General features: G+C 37.4%; 1 protein-coding gene across 8 annotated transcripts in view; it reads right to left on the reverse strand.

The window, feature by feature from the left end:
• HYCC1 (hyccin PI4KA lipid kinase complex subunit 1) overlaps positions 1 to 20,096 on the reverse strand; it is a 50,588-nt gene that overhangs the window by 13,070 nt on the left and 17,422 nt on the right. For 7 of the 8 annotated variants that reach the window (XM_074837256.1, XM_074837247.1, XM_074837283.1 and 4 more), the window contains exons 2-10: positions 17,094 to 17,173; positions 16,080 to 16,181; positions 11,387 to 11,566; positions 8,421 to 8,501; positions 7,904 to 8,019; positions 7,474 to 7,569; positions 2,874 to 2,990; positions 2,039 to 2,126; positions 1,380 to 1,539 (exon numbers count right to left, since the gene is read on the reverse strand). In XM_074837256.1, the coding sequence (XP_074693357.1) occupies positions 1,380 to 1,539; positions 2,039 to 2,126; positions 2,874 to 2,990; positions 7,474 to 7,569; positions 7,904 to 8,019; positions 8,421 to 8,501; positions 11,387 to 11,566; positions 16,080 to 16,181; positions 17,094 to 17,144 (991 nt within the window). In that variant the 5' untranslated portion in view covers positions 17,145 to 17,173. The remainder of the gene's footprint in view (positions 1 to 1,379; positions 1,540 to 2,038; positions 2,127 to 2,873; positions 2,991 to 7,473; positions 7,570 to 7,903; positions 8,020 to 8,420; positions 8,502 to 11,386; positions 11,567 to 16,079; positions 16,182 to 17,093; positions 17,174 to 20,096) is intronic. The other variant, XM_074837292.1, reaches the window with a different exon arrangement.

Here is a 20,096-nt window from a genome sequence, read left to right on the forward strand (position 1 = left end):
CTACCTTTTGGTCCTTTATGACAAGTAACTTGGGAACAGTTTTTTAACTGAACTGTCCATATACTACAAAAGCTCACACAGTACATATCACACAGAAATTTTTATGATACTACTTCAAAATCTTTATTGAACCTATTAGAAGAGCACTCTTATCTCACTCACTTAGCCTGTCATCAGAATTACAAGCCTAGCAGAACAAGCCATTGCCAATTTTGATCTCTGGTCCACTGGCTCTTTCCTCATCTGAAGATGGTAGAAATGGAATATAATGTTTCTCCTTTTGCAGTACATTTAGCATCACTTTTTCTACTTTTCAGCCCAGACCTGTGTTCTACTTTGTGGAAGCCCTTATATTAGTTTGCTCAAATGTGCTTATTTTTGGCTGGGATAGTTAATTTTCTTCATAGTAGCTAGTACGGGTCTGTCTTTTGGATTTGTGCTGGAAACAGCGTTGATAATACAGGTCTGTTTCAGTTATTGCTGAGCAGCGCTCACACAGAGTCACGGCCTTTTCTGCTCCTCACACCACCCCACCAGCGAGGAGGCTGGGGGGGGCACAAGAAGTTGGGAGGGGACACAGGCAGGACAGCTGACCCCAAATGACCAAAGGGATATCCCATACCGTATGGTTTCATGCTCAGCAATTAAAAGCTAGGGGAAGAAGGAGGAAGGGGGAGATGTTCAGAGTGATGGCGTTTGTCTTCCCAAGTCACTGTTACACATGATGGAGCCCTGCTCTCCTGGAGATGGCTGAGCACCTGCCTGCTGACAGGAAGTGGTGAATGAATTCCTTGTTTTGCTTTGCTTGCATGCACAGCTTTTGCTTTACCTATTAAAATGTCTTCATCTCAACCCAGGAGTTTTCTCACTTTTAACCTTCCAATTCTCTTCCCCATCCCACTGCAGAGGGAGTAAGTGGCTGTGTGGTGCTTTGTTACTGGCCAGTGTTAAACCCCAACAGCAAAACATAGTAATTTATCCCCCTATCCATAAATCCAATTTTTATTTAAGTAATTTAAGACAGATGAGGTTTCGCAGTAAAGTTGTTAAATATTTGCTTTGTTTCAGGTACTACAAACTGCTTTTCAGAAGAAAACAGGAACATTGGCTTCTCTAAAAAAAACAGTAATTTTGTACAGCTTTAACAAAAAGGGTTTCTCTGTGTTGGTTTGGGTTTTTTTAAACATGGAAATAAACAAGGAAATAAAGAATACACATCATCTGAACTGCATTAAGACTCCCATTCACCAGTCAAGAAAATAAAAACCTCCAAACTGCTGCTTGTTTATTAGCAATGAAGATGTGCAATAACAAAATTCTCAACGTTATTTTAAACACGTGTAAAAAGTTGAGAATTCACTGCAAAATGTGTTTCTTACCATGCCTTTTCCATCTATGCCCTCGGATAGACATGCTAGTCACAGCGTTTCTTGATATTCTGGATGAAGTAGGTGTAATTTCAACCTGAATGCATCTTGTACCTTCTTTACTAGATTTCATGGCACCCTTAGGCAGTGAAGCTTTTATTGCATTAGCAACCTAGAACAGAAAACACACAGTTAAGTTCTTAACATGAATCCAAATCTTAGAACTCTGTCAGGGGATTCTTATTACTCCAAGAAGAATACTGTGTACAACTCCAGTTTAAGGTCAAAAAGCACACCTTTTTGCACAGGTTACAAAGAATGCTGTTTACAATTACCTCTCAGAACTAATACTTGCCATTTTTTAAAACAAAGCTTCCAGTTTAAAGATGTGGCTACTACTTCAGAATGCTTCTGCACTATCATCTAAGCTTTCAAGACTTAGAAGTGTTTTGCTGAAAATAGCTTGTTCACTAGGGAAGATGACAAAATAACTAAGTACATTAAAATACCTGTGTGTGTGTGTACTTACAGATCTAGCTATTCACACAAACACAGCCACACAGATCTTGTGATATTTAGGTTCCTGGTGCAATGTTGCATCATGTGCGTTCACAGGAAAGATTTCCTAGACTAAAATTCTACCCCAAAAAATGTTGGAATACAATACCTACCAGCAGAGGTTCTGGATACAGTTCCAGCTGTGCTCTATACAAAACGTCATCCATAGCTTTACGAGCCAGATCCCATTCTCCATTATAACTACAAAGGTAAATACATACATAATAATAAGCATCTATATCAACAGACAAACCTTCTTAGTCACATAACCTTCACAGATTAAGTGTTCCTTGAGAGCTCAATCTAGAGGAGTTGAACTACTTGTGTTCATTAGCAGTAAGCCTGCTACTTAGGGAACTTGTTCTGAAGTAGTGTCTATGGAGACAAAGTTTTATTTTTGTTGGTCACCCTGAGCAATTTTAAAATTACATAATTAGTTATTGATCATGACTTATTCTGAAATTCAAACAGGACTGTTCTAATATTACTCCACCTTTTGAGTATTCCTGTGTTACTAGTCTCTAATTATTTCAGTTAATAAGAGAGCTTCACACATTAACATGACTATTAAAGGGGAGATGACATCAGCATTTCAAAGAAAAAATGATAAGACCTTTTTTCCTTAACTAAACTGATGTCAAAACTAAGCATGCAAAAATGCGGACAGCAGACAATGGTTAGAAGTGGGTTTTTTTAAAGATTTTCTTTTTTCCCCCATCAGCAGTTATATCTATGAAATGCTGTTCTAGACCTCCTCCCCAATAGGACATAGGTAACTTCAGCCAATTAATTGGAGAACTATGTTCTCTTCCTGAGGACCTTATGGCTAGACACAGCATCTGTCCACTAGAAAAATAAAACATTTCAAAGGTAGCACACCTAAACAAGTGTAGAAATTAAGCTGACATTTCTTTATTTTGTATGCGTATTTCAAAAAAAACAACTTACAAGGCATAATAAATCCCTGTTAGCATTTGCACCATGAATTCAGATGAAACTGGAATCCTACAGTTGACTCCCTTGTACTTTCTCACTTGTTGGCGAGGATATCCACAGACACAAATTCTAAAGAAATCATGCATCTGTCATTAGCAAATAATGTAGAGCCACCTTTGTACAGAACACTACAACACGAGGTATTTAGTATGCATTTTAATTACAATAGACCCACAGGAAGGCATCCATCAACAACCCTGTGCTGAAGCAGACTGTTTCTTATTATGGAAGAAGGGTATGCCCTCTACCGGTACAGTTCAAATCCTTCAAAACAGAGACATCCTAGACACTCCTGTTACATTTATACTACAGTGGAATATGACAGAAAGCTGCCAATAAAAGCCATTCTGAATCCACGAATTCGCTGCGGAACAGACAAAAAATAAGTTAAAGGTAGTTGCTATGTTGCTTTATTTCCTCAAATATTAATACTACAGATAGAAACATAAGCATCATTGCATGTAACAGGGAAGCTGCATACAAGTTCTCAAGCAAAGAGACCAGAAGCATCACATTCATAAAGTTATTCTAAAATCCAGTAAGTCAGCTTTAGAATTTAGTTTCAAACTAAATTCCACACCAAGTTCTGTAGTCCAAAAACATTTTGGAAATCAAAGATATTGGGTAGTTAATTATTCAATTACTGGACTTCTGGAATGCCCTTTAATGACATTAATTGAAGTATTTCCTTCTCCAAAGCATAAACTAAAAGGTTTAGTCTCAGTAAGCTTCAATTCTTCAGCATCAATACCAGAGAGCTTGTAAAACTCCTCTTAAATCTACTTTTTCTGGAAAAAAATTGAGTTAAAATTGTATTGTAATACCTTTCAAATTACTTTTTAATTAATCCTAACTTTGCCACTAATCTACTCCACTTCTGCACGTTTTTCCTCTCCTTCTCTATCCCTCACCTTATCTTCTGCCTTGGCTACTTAAAAAAAAAAAACAAACAACCACACAGACAGCACCCCCAGGATCTCTGTGGCTCAGCAACTCTCCCAGTATGTACTTTGTACCTAGTATGATCTAAATTTGATTCTTCATGCTCATATCACCATATCTCCAAATAGAAACAAAAAAGATTTTAAACACCTCAGGAAAGACAGGAAGCCATGCTAGTGACAACATGCAAGGAAATGAAAACATTATAAGATGTTTATAAAGGAAGAAACACAGAATGGTTTGGGTCAGAAGGGACCTTTAGAGATCATCAATTTCCACACCTCCTGCCATGGGCAGGGACACCTTCCACTAGACCAGGTTGCTCAAAGCCCCATCCAACCTGGCCTTGAACATCGCCAGGGAGGGGGCAGCCACAGCTTCTCTGGGCAACCTGTTCCAGTGTCTCACCACCCTCACAGGAAAGAATTTCTTCTTTATGTCCAATCTAAACTGACCCTCTTTTAGTTGTGGCCGTCCCTCATCCTGTCACTACAGGTCTTGGTAAAAAGCCTCTCTCATCTTTCCTAAAGCCTCCCTTATATATACTGAAGGGCTGCAAGAAGGTCTTCCTGGAGTCTTCTCTTCAAAAGGCTGAACCCCAGCTCTCTCAGCCTTTCTTTATAGGAGCAGTGTTCCAGCCCTCTGGCCTTTTTTATCGCCCTCCGCTGGACCCAGAGGTCCACAAAACAGGTCCATGTCTGTCTTTTACTGAACACAGCACTGCAGGAGGGGTCTCATGAGAGTGGAGTAGATGGAGACAATCACCTCCCTCGACCTGCTGGCCTCGCTTCTCTTGATGCAGCCCAGGATACGGTTGGCTTTCTGGGATACGAGTGTATATTGCACTGTATCCCCAAGCCCTTCTCCACAGGGCTGCTCTCAACTCATTCATCCCTCAGTCTGTACTGGTATCAGGGATTGCCCCAACACAAGTGCAGGACCTTGCACTTGGCCTTGATGAACTTCATGAGGTTAAGGGAGCTGTAGGTATAGGATACCAGCCCTCTGTGCACTCATGTGGTATTGAAGGTAATTCCATAAACCCTAGGCTTGTGTTGCCACTTTACAGAGTTGATCAACTGCTGCTCTGACCATCAGTATTTAGTCATAATTCTCACTGAAATTTACAACCCTAAATACAAACCTCTCGGACTGGCCTAAACCAAGATTTAAGTGACTGAATTCAACAATTCAAATTCCTATTTCTAAAACAAAAAAAAAAAAATTTTGCTTAGCTTTGAATTTTGATTTTCAAGAGTAGCCAAACATATGAATTTGTACCTAACCACAGGTTTTCCCCTAAATTTGATATTGCTGTTGGCCAGAAGCACAGACTATTTAAGTACTCCTTGCTTATTCATTCACTATTCAAATGGCTTAAAACTCTAAATTTTTAGAAACCAGAAAGTAAATAAATTTGTATCTTAAAATACATAGAGTTCACCTGCAAAGTATATGCACAGCTAGCTAAACCAAAAATCTTACTTCCAGTTAAGTGAACCAAATTGACTCTTCTACTAAATATGCTTAGGATGTTAGAACTAAATGAGTTCATCCTCTCCCATTTAATTTTGTCCATACATGGTAAAAGTTAAAGCATGAAAGCTGTTTTTCTGACTCTTACCTAGTCCTATACCACATGAGCCAGTTACTGAAATTAACTAGGTTGAGTAACAAACCCACAAAAATCCCATCCCATTTTCCTCTTCTTTATCCCCGGAAGAGGCTATTATTATGCAACTTGGGCAACATTTTAGTTCCAGATAGTCCATAATTTCTACCAATGGTTTGGCTCAAAGATGACACTTACAATCCATTAAATAAACATTTCAGTGCTGTGTAAAGCCTAAGGAGTGGAGGCAGCAGCAAGTAAGTGTCCACTTCAAACGAAAAGACTAGTTTACATAAAAATCATCTAACCAGGTCATTTTTATGCTGATGTATCTATTTATACATCAGATGATACTCTACAGGTATACAGTAGGTATTTTGGGGGGAAAATAGTGAAGTCACAGTAGGAACATGATCAGTTAACACTGACAGTTACATAGAAAAGACCTTAATATAGACACTCCATTAATGCCAGTATTGATTAGTTTTAAGTAGTCCTACTCTAACCTGAGTTACTTCCTCTAAAAAGGCTAGAATAACATCAGGGGAACTGCTTCGCTCTACATCAGAGTAAGATAATATTCTTATGGAAAGAGACTTAGTAACTGAAGATACCCAAATGCAAAAAATCTGGATTTACAACACTTGAGATCAGCACAAAATATTTTGTGCTGCAATTGCCACATTTACAGTTCATGTTTGTAAGTAAGTAGTACTAGAAGCTTTAGCTTCTTTAGAAAAGCCATAAAAATTGAATTAGACTTACTAGGAAAAAGCACATTCATTGTTGATTGCTTTCATATAGATCATCCAAAAGAAACCTAAATTCAACACTGCTCAAACCAACTAAAGGAGTTATTCTACAGATTCTTCCAAGAATTTTGTCAGCACCACATCCAAACAGGATATTGAAAGATATTCTGGTCTTCTGACACATATTTCCTTGAATCCCTAAAATGCTGTCAGGGCGATATTTTCAGTAAGCAGAGAAACATGGATGCCAAAACCAGTAGCGAATGAAGAACTAAGATAAAAGTCAAATTGCATAATATCAAATAATTCAGTATCCAAACATTCAAGATTTTAAAGTAGAAAGACTTGCTTGCATCTACTGGTAATTTGTTTAGGGTTTTTTAGAGGCTTTTTAAAAATTATTTATCCCAAATACAATCAAAACCTAATCAAGTAGAATAAGTAACACCGGTCTCCTGCCCATAATCTTTAGCTTCTAAGCATTTTCTACCTTAAATTTTAGGCCAGCATACCTAACAAAGATCTTCTAAAGAGTCTTGTAAATATTGCCAAGTGCTCCAATGCTCTCTCACTTCTTCTAAAGAGGAGAGAATCTTACAGGCATCCACTACCATGCTTTGCTTGTGTGAGGAACCTGGAATCTTATGACTGGTAAAAAGTTGATGTAGTTGACTTCTAGGTCTCTCTTGGGTTTCCTGGGTTAACAAAAGCATTCTAATTCTTTTCCTTAACCCAAAGTCCACTTTCAAAAATGTAGAGATAGACATGTTTACTACCAGCTCTTCCTCTCTGAAAAAAGAAATGGATCAAAAATAGACATTGTAATTAAAGCTGATATAGGGGGGTTTTTTGTTTGTTTTTTGAAGTAACAGCAGTTTTTGGAAATACCTAAAGTATCTGTAAGAACAGATGTATTTCTAGTTTCAAAATCTACTAGAATTTCAAGAAAGTTTCAACTTGCACAGCATTCAAATATATTTAGTAAGCTTGCAATGCAAAATTTACCAAGATTTTAGAAGACATTTCTGATTTTATTTACTTAACACACCTACAACTACTTTGGTTAAAAACAAAACAGTTCCCTTGATTTGACTTCTCTTAACAGCACTGCATATAAAGCTTCCCCATTTTGAGATCTTAACCCAAAGTTATATAAGCTTTTACAAACAATGCAGCTGTAAACATTTCTGAAAAAAAGTCAAGTTTAAAATGCTATTTTAAGTGTAAATCAACCTACAGAAGTTACCTTGAACAAATCTGACACAACGACTGAAGAGAAACTGCAGGCATGTAGCTTAAGGCAGCATTGTAACAGAGCAGAAGGAAAGTCAGCACTTCAAACCTAGGATTTACAAGAAACATTAGAATTACATTACCAATTTTGTTTTTGAAAAAAACAAGTTTACACAGAAATTTGCAAGAGTTATTTGAACAGATTTGATATTTCACTTCAATAAAGTTGACAATTGCGTAGTTTAGTTCTGCGAGCTTTTCCTCTTCATGTAGTAATACATGCTGCTAATCTTTCTTCATCTACATTTACATTTAAGAACAAAAAAACCCACCACAAACTACAACATTCACCTATCCACCTTCACTCTATAGCTATATTAAAGATTATAAAAAGCTAAGATTCATTAGTGATTCTCAAGCAAAATCCTACTACACAATTTCACCTGTTCTGTGCTGTTAACATCTCCCTCTGAGGATGAGGTCCACTGTATACAACCCTGGACAAGCCATGCTGCGATAAAGCTCCTTCAGTGAGAGCCATGGAGCCAATGCTGGAAGGCTAAAGGAAAAAGGGTCATTCAAAACATGTCTGCCTGAAGTCTTGCTACAATGCAAGTGAAAACAGACAGCAATCAGCATCACTACATTTGTACATAAATTCTCAACAGGCTAAGGTTATCTGACCACTGTCTTAGATTTGAGAAGTTATTTTACTCCAGATAAGGCACATGACTTCAGAATAGAAAGACATAGTTGGTGCATGGATATTATGGAGTTATGACTATGGACTCCTGATGAAGCCTCAGAGACCAGTTAATAGCACTCAGAAGACCGAGAAATATTTTCCTATATCATGCAACACATTAAAACTACTTTTCACTTTTATTCTTAATGAACAGGTCTCCAAAGCATACTGCCTTTCTCGATCAGCAACAACTTTACGTTGTAGACGTCACTTACTTCATGATAGACTGAAGGTTTGGACAAAGACGGAATTGTGAAACTCAGCACTTTGCTATGTCCCTCTTTGTCAACTATCTCCTGAAAAAGACAGGAGATACCAATGGTTACACTGTACTACAGAAACCAGACATGCAAAAACGTTAAATGCTGGATGGGGGTGAATGGATAAAGAAAGCCAACAAATCATTATAGGGACAGATAGGGATACTATAACAATCCAAGCTACAAGCTAGAAGTTATCTCTGTATTTGCTTTCTATCACAGTGCATTTGCTTTGTTTCTGAAAAGTATTCAAATGACTTAGCAAAGGGCACATGCATTTGCATACACAGTCTACTTTAAATACACTAACTGTAAAAGATAACAGTATTATCTTTCAATAATTATACACTATTTGCTAATTGTGAAGGTTAATGCTCAATAATTCTGTTCTGAAAACTATTTAGCCATTAAGTAATGATTCTACAAGTAATTTATTTTGAAATATTATAGCTCTGCAATGTGCAGCCTCATATGGTTTGACATCATAGTATTTGCAAAAGCCCAAGTTCGGTAACTCTATACTTATAGAGTTAAAAGAAGCACGGATGCAAAGCTTCAGAGAAGCAACTTTCCTGCAAGATACCACATGGCAGTATGTTGGCAGACTTCTCACTCCTGTAAATTAGCGCAAGACTAATAGATAAGGCAAAAAAAAAGATGTGCCTGTGTATCGCAGAAGAGCACTGAAGTACTTCGAAATAAAAAAAAAAACTTAGAGGTTACGAAGCAGAACTGACCAATAACCAACACCACACACACAAGAACTTTTTCTTTCTAAATTTCAGCAGCAGATTTCATATATCAAAGGTAGAGATCAGAGAGGACCTTCAGTGTCTCCTAAGACCGACGGCTTGGAAGGCTGAAGGTTTAACCTCACATAGTAATTATTAAAACCCATGTCTTCAAGTAGACTATGAAGTGGTAAAGTAAGACTGGTAAGTATCAAAAAGGCATACAGAATTGTTCTGTCTGAAGAGTTATACAGCTCCTCCACTCTCCACAAGCCATTGTTAATTTTCAATATTGCTTCCACATCCATGTGGAAAACAGTTTCCTCGATATATTGGGGGGGAAGGGAAGAGAAACTGGTTACATCCAAACTTTTAAAATCTAAAAATATCAATATTTTGACTATTCATTCTATTCAGACTTGTAATTAAGTTTCAGGACCGCATTTCAAGATCTCCATTAGAAAAAAAAATGATACCTACAGCCAGAAAAGCCAAAAATATCAACTGCATGCACTACCACTGAATGTCTCCAAGCTGAAGGTAGAACAAAACAGTTCATGATCTCAAGGTTCAGCCGCAATAATTCCATACCTCTGACAACATAGCAAATTTAAAATTATTCTGAGCAATACTTAATTTTTCAATTTCTTTCAGATAGAAACTGCAGGACTGTTAAGCACATTATGCCCCTCAAATTCCAGGAGACTACTGCGCATATTTGCAGAAGGGTTACTATTTGTATTAGGCTACATTTTTCCTCTTGCTTTTGAAAAGATAAAGTAGCTGGTTAAAGAAAAAATAAGGATCTAAGCAGGTCACCTACTACCTTTTCAACCTTGCATACTGAAGAACAGTACCATTTTGATTAAGTTACAAATTTGATACAACATCGACAGGGGAAGAAGTCAGCATCAGTAACACTGCGCTACTTCAGCATAAGCATTCATTACGTCTTAAAGCAGAAGGGCGGGGAGCAGAATATGTTTCCAAAAATCAGGTGGATCTAGAGCTTCCTACAGAGGCTTGCTGTAAAATTCTTATGATCCCAAGAAGCTGGAGATGGACGGTTATGTTACTAATTGAGGAAGAAAATGTTCATAGCTAGGATAAGATGTTACTGGAATGCTTTCAAGCTTAACTGTAAATGTAATCTCTTCTAGCAGAAAGACAAGTGATTATAGCCACATCCAGCAACCATTTTAGGGGAATTCATCAAGAAAATAAAGGAGTGAATTGATTTACGGCATAAGATATACCAAATGCGTTCCAGGAGTGTTTTTCTTCTCAGATACAACGAAGCACACAGAAAGCACGTGAAGCCTGTACTCTGCCTAAAGAAGAGTTGAATATAAGGCCTCAGGTCTTTTTAAGTAGAATCCTGGGTGAAGAAATATTTTCACTTGCTTGGCATGAGTGAGATTATTTTTAGAAGAAGGATGGGAGCTGCCTTCTCCAGATTTTCAAAATGGGAACTTGAAGTTCATCACTGTTTCACTTCCCAAAGCACCTTCCTAAAACATCCAGAACATACAAACTACACTGAAGAGAATCCCAATGGCCGTAACAACATTATGTTTTTTTACAATAGCCATAAAAAGACTAAATGCTAACTAAAATATAGTGCTCTTCAAGGTTCCTTCATAATTCTGTTCTCCAAAGCAGTAATTCAGTAACAAACAGTATCTTTTCATATAAAATACGAAAAAAATGTCAACATTATTACAAAATGAAAGGAGACCTTTAATTTCTCAAAGCTAAGCAATCTGTTCAGCAGTCAAGTACTAAGTATTTGTTGAAAGTGATATTTTTGTGTTTTCTGGTCAAGATAGTAAAAATATCCCAGAAAATATGGGCAACCACTTCAAAAGTAGTGTCTCCAAAAGCTCTTGAGCAGAATGTAATTAAGTAACAAAAAAAATTAAGGGGACTCCTCTGTCTCCTTCAACTATTAGTGCATTAACACTTTTCAGGAACCACAAAAAAAGCAGAGAAAAAATTGACCAAAATAAAAGTTCACGTTGCAGATTTCTGACAAGGACACCAATTTGAAGAGACAAAACTGAGATACTCAATCATTCCATTTTAATTCGGAAACAAAATTGTTAATTACTCCCCAGTGAAATACTCTATATTATCCCCCAAAATCTCACTAACATTTTTAGCCCTGAATAATTACATGCAAATACAAACCAAGTTATAGACTCCTAGGAGAAGAGCCTCTATGCATCCACTGCTCTGCAAATCTCTGCTGGCTGAGACAGCAAGATAGCACCATATCAATTCTGGAAGAAACTGCAGAGTAAATCGTAGCAATTGTTCCTCACCACTGCGATAGAACTCAAAGAGCTGATGGCAAACTGGCTCCAGAAGCTGAAATATAAGTTACAATTGTGAGTGAATAAAACATTACAAAAATGCAACTTTGTGTGGATCAGTCCTTTGGACAAAACTGTAAACTGATAAATGTTACATTTTAGCTATTAGGGAGTGACTGATGAAATAACTGCCCAGGTCATCTTATACACTTTTCATCCCTTATAACATACTTTCAGATGATAAAAATAGACCTTCCATCCCATGTCAAGAAAGAATTCCAATGGCTTCTTTCTCTCATTTTTGGATCACTTCCTCCAGCCTCAAAGGCATAAATAGAAGATACTTGTTATCACCACATCTCATACCATGCCCCCAATATCACTAATATGCAGGGAATTACCTGAACAAAAGGTCTTGCTATTCCAGCATTCCACCAGTGTACACATAAATTGCTAGAAGCTTTTACTCACGAAGCCAGAAGAGCTGCATAACACTCAAATTCAAAGTATTACAGTACCTTAGTATACAGTAGAATTAGTTCACTTTTCCACTCAAAATCTTCTAGAAACTTCAGTGTATTTACAGGTTTGAGACAGAAGTAAGAAGCCTCAAGAGTAATTTTACAATCAAATTCGTTAAGCTGAAACAAGTGGAAGTAATACATTGACTGGAAGTAATACACTGAGCTAGAACAAGTTAAAAAAAAGACTTAAAACCAATTAAGCAATCAGCTGCACTGTGTTTCTGGATTTAATGTGCATTCTTGTGCTATCACCTACCTCTGCTAGAGGTCGAAATGTAGTGTTAACCATCACGTGTCAATGTATGGAAGTTATATTTTTATTTTGTCACCTAGATAGGAGATTTCCTAACCCAAGTGGAAAATACTGTCAAAACCAGCAGACACTTGCAAAGCCAGCTGAACTGGACACTGAACTCTCAAGCAAAAACTCAAAAGTACATACTCAAAAATACTTTTTGACCGCAAACACAGCAAACCATCAATAAGAGTTTGGAACTGTAAACTGATTTCTTCTAAAAAAAAAAAAAAGCAGGTTAGGGAAGGGAAAAAGGGGATTTTCAATTAAATCTTCCAAATCGCTTATTTGCAAGTAATAACAATTAGGAGGACCCTAACATCTAAGAAACTACTCCCTGAAAAAGAATCTAGGCAGTTGAAGCATTTATATTAGTGAACTTCACAAAATGAAATCTGAGATGCCAGCTATTTAGAACTCATTTTATCAGTTCCAGCTAGTATATATTAAAAAAGCATAACATAGAATGCAACATTCTCTGACTGCAAATCTCCAAAAGACAGGATTCAAATGTAACACACATAAAGGACTAGTTTTGCTACCTTGTTTCTTACCACAAAGATTTAAGGTCTTAACAGTTCATCTACATGACTCACAAAAATAGACTCTAAATTCATTTCAAAACCAGGAATGTTCAGGCTAGTAACAGACCTTCACTGAAGTGTATTCCTGCACAAAATCCCAAAAGTTTCAACCTGAAAATGATGGAATTCAAACCAGACATGCATTTTAGAGTATTTTAGAGATTGCACTGAGAAAAGGTACCATAATCATTAGAATTGCCACTGCACTTCAGAAAGCAAAATATTACTCAAAACCTTTCTGAAAATCCTTAAAAACTAGAATATGTACTTTACTGCTAGTAACACGCAGATCACGTTTTCCATTTTGTTCTAACTACAACACTCAGTTCTTCTGCTATTTGTCTAGGTCACATCTTCATTTTTTTCAATGAAGCAAGCTTTCAAAAAGGTAAGAAACCCATTCTTCCATATTTTCCTCCCTTTATTGCAGCAAAGGAGGCACCACCACCAGATGAGCATGCTAGAAAAAAAAAATGTGTTTGCTTTCCTAAGTTTTTCCTCCTGACTACAAAGGAAGCTGAGTCAACATTTCTCACCTCCCAAAGTTACTTCCAAACCCAAAGGATTTTACCAAGTTTTAGTTCTTTTTACAAAGTAATTTGGGACAATCTGATCCATTAAAAAAAAAATAAAAGAGAAACTTTCAGCTTCTGACAGATACAGCTTCTCTTTGGAAAAAACATTTGTGAAAAATCTACAGCAAAGGCAAAAAAATAAAAAATAAATTAAAAAAAAATCTCACCAAGCTAAACTAGTCAGTTTGAAGAGCAGAATATCAAAGTTCCTTCTAGAAAACTTTACCAGCACAAGTGCTTTCCATCTTCACATTACATATTTCATAGAATTTGCATGCTTCCTTTAATGAAGTATCAGTTCAGAAAGATGTGCTTGAACTTTAAAAGGCACATAAATAACTATGACAGGTATCCACATTTACATCGTTATCTTAGTTGAGACAGCTTTATATCAGTACATTTAAATGTGTAATCAGTACAAAACCAGATTTTCTTCCTCAAAATGCCACCACATGCTACAACCTAACATCAAAATGCACTAATGATTGCTGCTGTTTCAAGATACTGTTTTACACTAAAACAGTTGTAAAAGATATCTAGACTGAAAAAATTTTTAATGCTGGAACAGAAGAATGTCCAAGCAATTTCATCCCCCTTCCTTTTAAGCTGCATCCAAATGTATTAGACACTCCAAACACTTTCCTAACGTAATGCCTGCATGGCAACTGTCTAAAAGGACAGCAACAGTGTTTTAGGTAGAAAGCAAACAACCTCTGAAGATACAAAATTCAGAAAAGTATTTATTTATTTATTCACTGTTGGACTCCCGACTCAGTTAAAAGTCCTTTAAATGTGCACATCTACTGAAGACTCTCCTTGTATTGAATTACATTTTTCACTTATCAGTGGCCTAGGAACGTCAAAAGTAACTAACAAAGTCTTTACTTTGGGTATTTCTTTGCTATAGCAAAGAAGTAGTTCATTTATCTCACAAATTGAGTATTAAATTTTCAGAAAAGCAATCAAAAAACAAAATATGAAAAGCAAACATGAACCAGCAGGAAAATTTAGTCAGAGATGCAGATACACATGATTACTTTTCAAAAGCACAATTTTAAGGTATTGATAATTATTATATTACAAGTACAAATATTCAAATGTATACAGATGGGGTTGTTTGCCTGTTTTTAATCTCAACAGTATTTGTAGCATTTGCGCATTAATCCTTGCCCTTTGCATTACATACATGATAAGAAAGGACAGCACATGCTCTACACTGTAAAGCAAGTTGTCATTACACAGTGCAGCTAATAGATCTCAAATAACAGTTGAGAGAAATTATTTGTCTTTAACTGCTAGTTTGTAAGTATTTTCACAGTGCAGAAAGCTCCAAGTAGCCCTTTCCCCAAAGTGACAGGTACTTGGAGAACAATCCAAATAGATTTTAGGACTGTTCTCCCAAGGCATCACACACCACTCAGGGTCACCACTGGCTTACCATTTCTATTCAAAGTTTCACTAACAGGGAAATCTTTGATATCTTGTCCCCTGAATTATCCCAACAACTTTTTGAACAGAATTTGCAGGGCCTTGACAACCCTGCTACTAAGGTCCCTGAGAAACCCAGTGACAGTCAGAAGTAGTAAGAAATCAAAGAACATATGACAGTATCAATTTAGCTATCAACAGGGAGACTCATCAGATTAATTTACACGTTGATACATATTCTGAAGACCAGACATGCTTGACTCAGTAGTTGGAATGACTCAAAATGCCTTTCTGAGCAAAGTAAAATTACATTTCTTCTTTGCTGGACAACCTGGGAGTTTCTCTACCAGTATTCTCACTGAAAATGCATATTCTGAAAGCATTTTATCCTGTGATGACTACTGGCATCATCTCAAACTTTGGAAAGGTTCCTTATGCTGCGTTTTTTCAGAAGAGAATTAAGGACTTGGTGCAATTTTAAAATAACACACGAAGGTTTGCTGGATGGTAGAAAGCAACACAATACAGTTAACAAGACACAACTATAACCAGGTCAGTATGTTCTGAACTCACCTGGACACTAAAACAAGTGCAGTCATGGGGTATGGAACCATACCTGGCACAAGTAGAGAGCAAACCTGCCCACTTCCCCCCAGTTTTTTTTCTTTTTTTGCCATCATTTCAGCAAGGGTACATCCACTGTATAAATGCATATATTTAGATTGCATGTATTTAAAACAACAAAACCCCTAAAACCTAAGAAATAACTTAAAATAATTGCAAACCTATCTAACATTGTTCTCTTGGGTTGTAATAGACAAGCTTCTGACAGCTAGATTCACATTCAAGTGATACTGAATTACAGAAAGAATTCTGTCAGTCTCAAATATCTTTTCAACTCCTTAACATTTTCTCAATTCTATACCCAAGTCCTGAAGCCCATGAGTATAATCTACAAGCTTACCTATGATCACTAGGTTACCAAACTTATGAATTGTTTCCATGGTAGTATGTCATTGCTAAGAACAAACATTGTGACAGAGACTCTTCATGTAGTTCTGTAGTCCACATAGTTAGAGCACAATTAAGTGGTACACAAGTTCTTATTTTATTCTGCTGGTGTTATGGCAGACATTTTATGTGAAAGATTCAATATACTCACTTCACTCTGTGGCTCCTGAATCACTTTGTAAAGAGATGAAATCAAAGCACTTTTGTCCTTCAAGTTTGTAGCATAGCTGGATATGGATGCTTCTGGCAGTGTCTGAAATAGAAATTGCTTTTTCTAGTAGTTATAATATTTTTATCATTAAAATATAATAGCTATTTCAACAACAACTTTCCATTACAAGTTACTGCTTATCAGAGCTCACTATAAACTAAAATTTGTTTCACAAAGAAATCCTTACTATGGAAATCACCGTGTTTTCAGAACAAAAAAATTGCCAGAAGACACACTGCATTTTATCGTTTTGCAGAGTTTCATACAGAACATAATGACAGTGGATGGAAAATAGATAAAACCCTAGAGTTTCACAGGCACAATCCCAGTGAAATTTCACTGTGAAATTTCAGTACTGTGAAACTTAACAGTTTTCAGATGCATACTTTAAAGAGTTTTCTCAAGACTGACTGTACACAGCTAGTGAACATTATTACAGGACACAGTATAACTCTAGAAGAACACAAATTCCAACTGACATGAACAGCTCTCCTCTAACACTAAGCAGGATTTTCTGCCAGTACTTAAGAGGTTAAAAATCTAATCTTTTTAACAACCCTTCAGAAGCTGTACATTTAAACTTCCTATTCATAGCTCTTACAGTACTTCTTACCTGCAGTCCTTCAAAGGAGATCATACTCCACCATACAGATAGGAAAACACATTCCCAGTGTATCTCAGCAGATCAGGAGCAAAACCTATAGTCAAGTCTAGTTCATACTCAAACCAACAAGACCATTCTGTGATACACATTTTCACTGCTCTGTATCAGGAAGTATGTAATCCCAAAGAGGACAAGGAAAAAAATCCTTTCAAGCAGACATTTGCATATATCATTATCTCAGCAAAATCCAAGGTTACTATTTTTCTTCATTTTCTGCATCAATCAAGCACTCGCATACCGCTCCAGCAGCAGTTCAAACACTACTGGCTAAATATCTGAGAGTATATTACCTTGAACTCTGATAACCATTCCTCCACAACCCCAGTATCCACAGCTAACATCTTCCAACATCCGTTCTAAAACCTTCAGCCTGAAAGAATAAACAAAACACAGTTTGTGAAAACTATGTAGTCACTGCATTAAGCAGATGATGAAAATTAAGTCCATGTGAATATTTAAAGAATCTTATCATGCTTTTACTTGTTAACATTTCACATCCTGACATTACTTTGAACTTTTATTCTACCTCACTTACACAAGCTGCTGGAAGCATTAAGCATGGGAGTCTTCACATGCAGCAGTTTAATAAATTCCAAGTATGCATTGCGTGGGAAGCTCAATAAGTCAGAGATTTGCAGAAATGGCATTTTGAAAACAGAAAATATTACCTTCTCAATTTCAATTTATTTTTCAGCTTACAGAACTTGAGAGAAAACTGAATGGACTCACTGAAGAGAAATGACTGTTTAGGTTTTTCCTAGTCAACTGCTATTCCTAACTTGGAAAAGGTCACTGAAATAAAGACTGATGGAAAACCTTTCAATCCTCCCCCACCCATGGCAACTGCAAGACAACAAGCCTGCTGCCTCAGCATGTAGCCTAAGATGGACTCCTCTGTCCAACATCCCACACAATCTCAGACAGAGCAAGATCATCAGTACTAAGACTTGAACACAAGAGATGCAAAGTGCCTTTTGGAACTCATTTCTGAGTTCTCTTTGTTTTTGAGAAAACACTTAAAAACAACTGTCCTTTGGAATGGCTTATTCTGAAACAAAGAGCAACATATCATTAAGATATGAAAGTTAAAAGGACATGCTCTGTGGGATATCCTAGGTGTAGGTAAACTATTCAACAATACACATTAGCCTACCCAAAGCGCAACCATGGATTTCAAACAACGACAAAATTAAATACTCATCTGAGGAAAAAATTAACACTTACTTGGTGAAATATACAGTCATGTGAGATATCCCAAGTTTTGCTTTGTCTGCTTAAAATTAGTTATGAAGTACTGAAACCCAGGTATGGCCTTGTTCATGAATGACAAGCAAGGAAAAGAGTGGAAGGGAAGAACTGCCTTGTATAACACAATACAAATATTTGTTCTGAAATCCAGACTGTAGTGGAATATATCCAGAGAATTTTAAGACGCCTAAAAGGAGAAGACCCAGACGTGATAATAGCAAGAGCTCACTATAACCCTCCAGAGCAAGGCAAAAAAAAAAAAAAAAAAATTAAGGCTTTACTTAAGAGAAAGCAACTAAAATCTTTCAAAGCATAGAACTGGTTGTGAGGAAATGACTATTCAGACATGCACAGCAAAACAAACAAAATTGAACAGGCTGTCCAGCAACTTCTTAAATCATTTCAAAACACAATAATAGCGTAAGCAGCTAGAGATTTCTGGCCCCCCTCACTAGCACTATCATTAAATAACGGACCTGCTCAGGTGAAACCATGGGGAACCAGGTAAGGAAATTCTCCTCTTACAACCCCAGAAAGATATGCAAGTCTGCACAAAGCATACAACAACAGTGCTTTCTGAGGATGAAAGGGGAATAAGGAAAGGCTAAGGAATTACAAGATGCCCAGGGCTAGATTTAATTTTTGGAGAAAACAGCAGTAGTAGCTGTAAACACCTAGGAGGTACAATGCAGCAGCAGCTCCACTAAAAGGCTTCTCCTGGAAGGTAGAGGGTTGGGGCAGATCCTTGAGGGACACCAGCAACATCACAGGAGGTAGATGACAACCCACAGCCAAGTGAGGAAGTGGCAGACTGGGTTGGCAAGCATAGGGTAAAGAGCGATGTAAGGGAAGAGAGACCTCATAAACAAAAAAAACCCCAGAGCTAACCAGGGCCCCACTTCAAATGTAACCACATATATAAAGTGCTGTTTGCATGACTGTGGAAGCTCTAATACCTCTTCTAGCAAATCAGCATCACTGGGTGCCTCTGTGGAGTGCCCATACACCAACACACACACAGCATGGCAATCAAGCAGGAGGAATTAGTGGTCTGCGTGAGGTTGCATGGCTACGATCTCAGTGGGATCACTGAGACACAGCAGCACAGCTCACATGACCATGGCTGGATATGGGCTCTTTTAAGGACAGTCTGGGATGGCGAGGAAGGAAAGCTGCCCTTTATTTGGGAGACCATCAGGGATGCATGGAGCTCTACCCTGCAATGGACGATGAAACAGCTGAGAGTTTATGGGTCACGGATGAGAGGGAAGACCAACACAGGTGACATTGGGGCAGGTGTCTGCTACTCATCACCTGACCAAGACAAAATATATGAGACCTTGTTTACACAACTGAAACAGCCTCACATTGACAGGCACCTGGTCCTCATGTGGAACACGAACTACCCTGTTATCTCCCAGAAGGGCAATTCAACACAGAACAAGCAACCCAGAAGGTTTTAGGAGTGCACTATGACTTCCTGAAAGAGGTTACTGAGGAGCTAACAAGGGCAGTCACACTGCTGAACATTATTATTACAAACATGGAAAAACTGGGCAGTGATGTGATGGTCCTGAGCAACCTGTTCCAATTTTCACTACTTTGAGCAAGTGAGGTTGGACTCGATCTCCAGAAGTCCATTGAAACCTCATCCATTCTGTCATCCTGTATCAACAAAGAAATAGGAAGGATTGTCATGGAGGAAACTCATCCAGCTAAATACCAAGTCTTTCTGACCAGCACTGATGGTCTCTAAAGGTATAATGATGACAACACGGATTAGTGGCCTCTGAATGGTACAGATTGTGTGTCAAACCCTGCTGTGAAGTGAGGCTTTTACAGATAATATTGTGTGCTAACACACACAAAGGTTAGTCCTACTACAATTACTGAAGCAACAACCTCATCAGTTCCTACAGAATCACACCATCTACTAGTCTGTCTTTCATTCCTGTGAAGGCAGACAAAGGCTTTTGCAATGTCTCATGCTTCAGCAGGGTTGATAATAGTAACCATTCCCTACTGAGTCCCATTAATAGCACAAA

Source organism: Strix aluco, chromosome 1 (assembly GCF_031877795.1).
Source record: "Strix aluco isolate bStrAlu1 chromosome 1, bStrAlu1.hap1, whole genome shotgun sequence".
Lineage (NCBI taxonomy): Eukaryota > Metazoa > Chordata > Aves > Strigiformes > Strigidae > Strix > Strix aluco.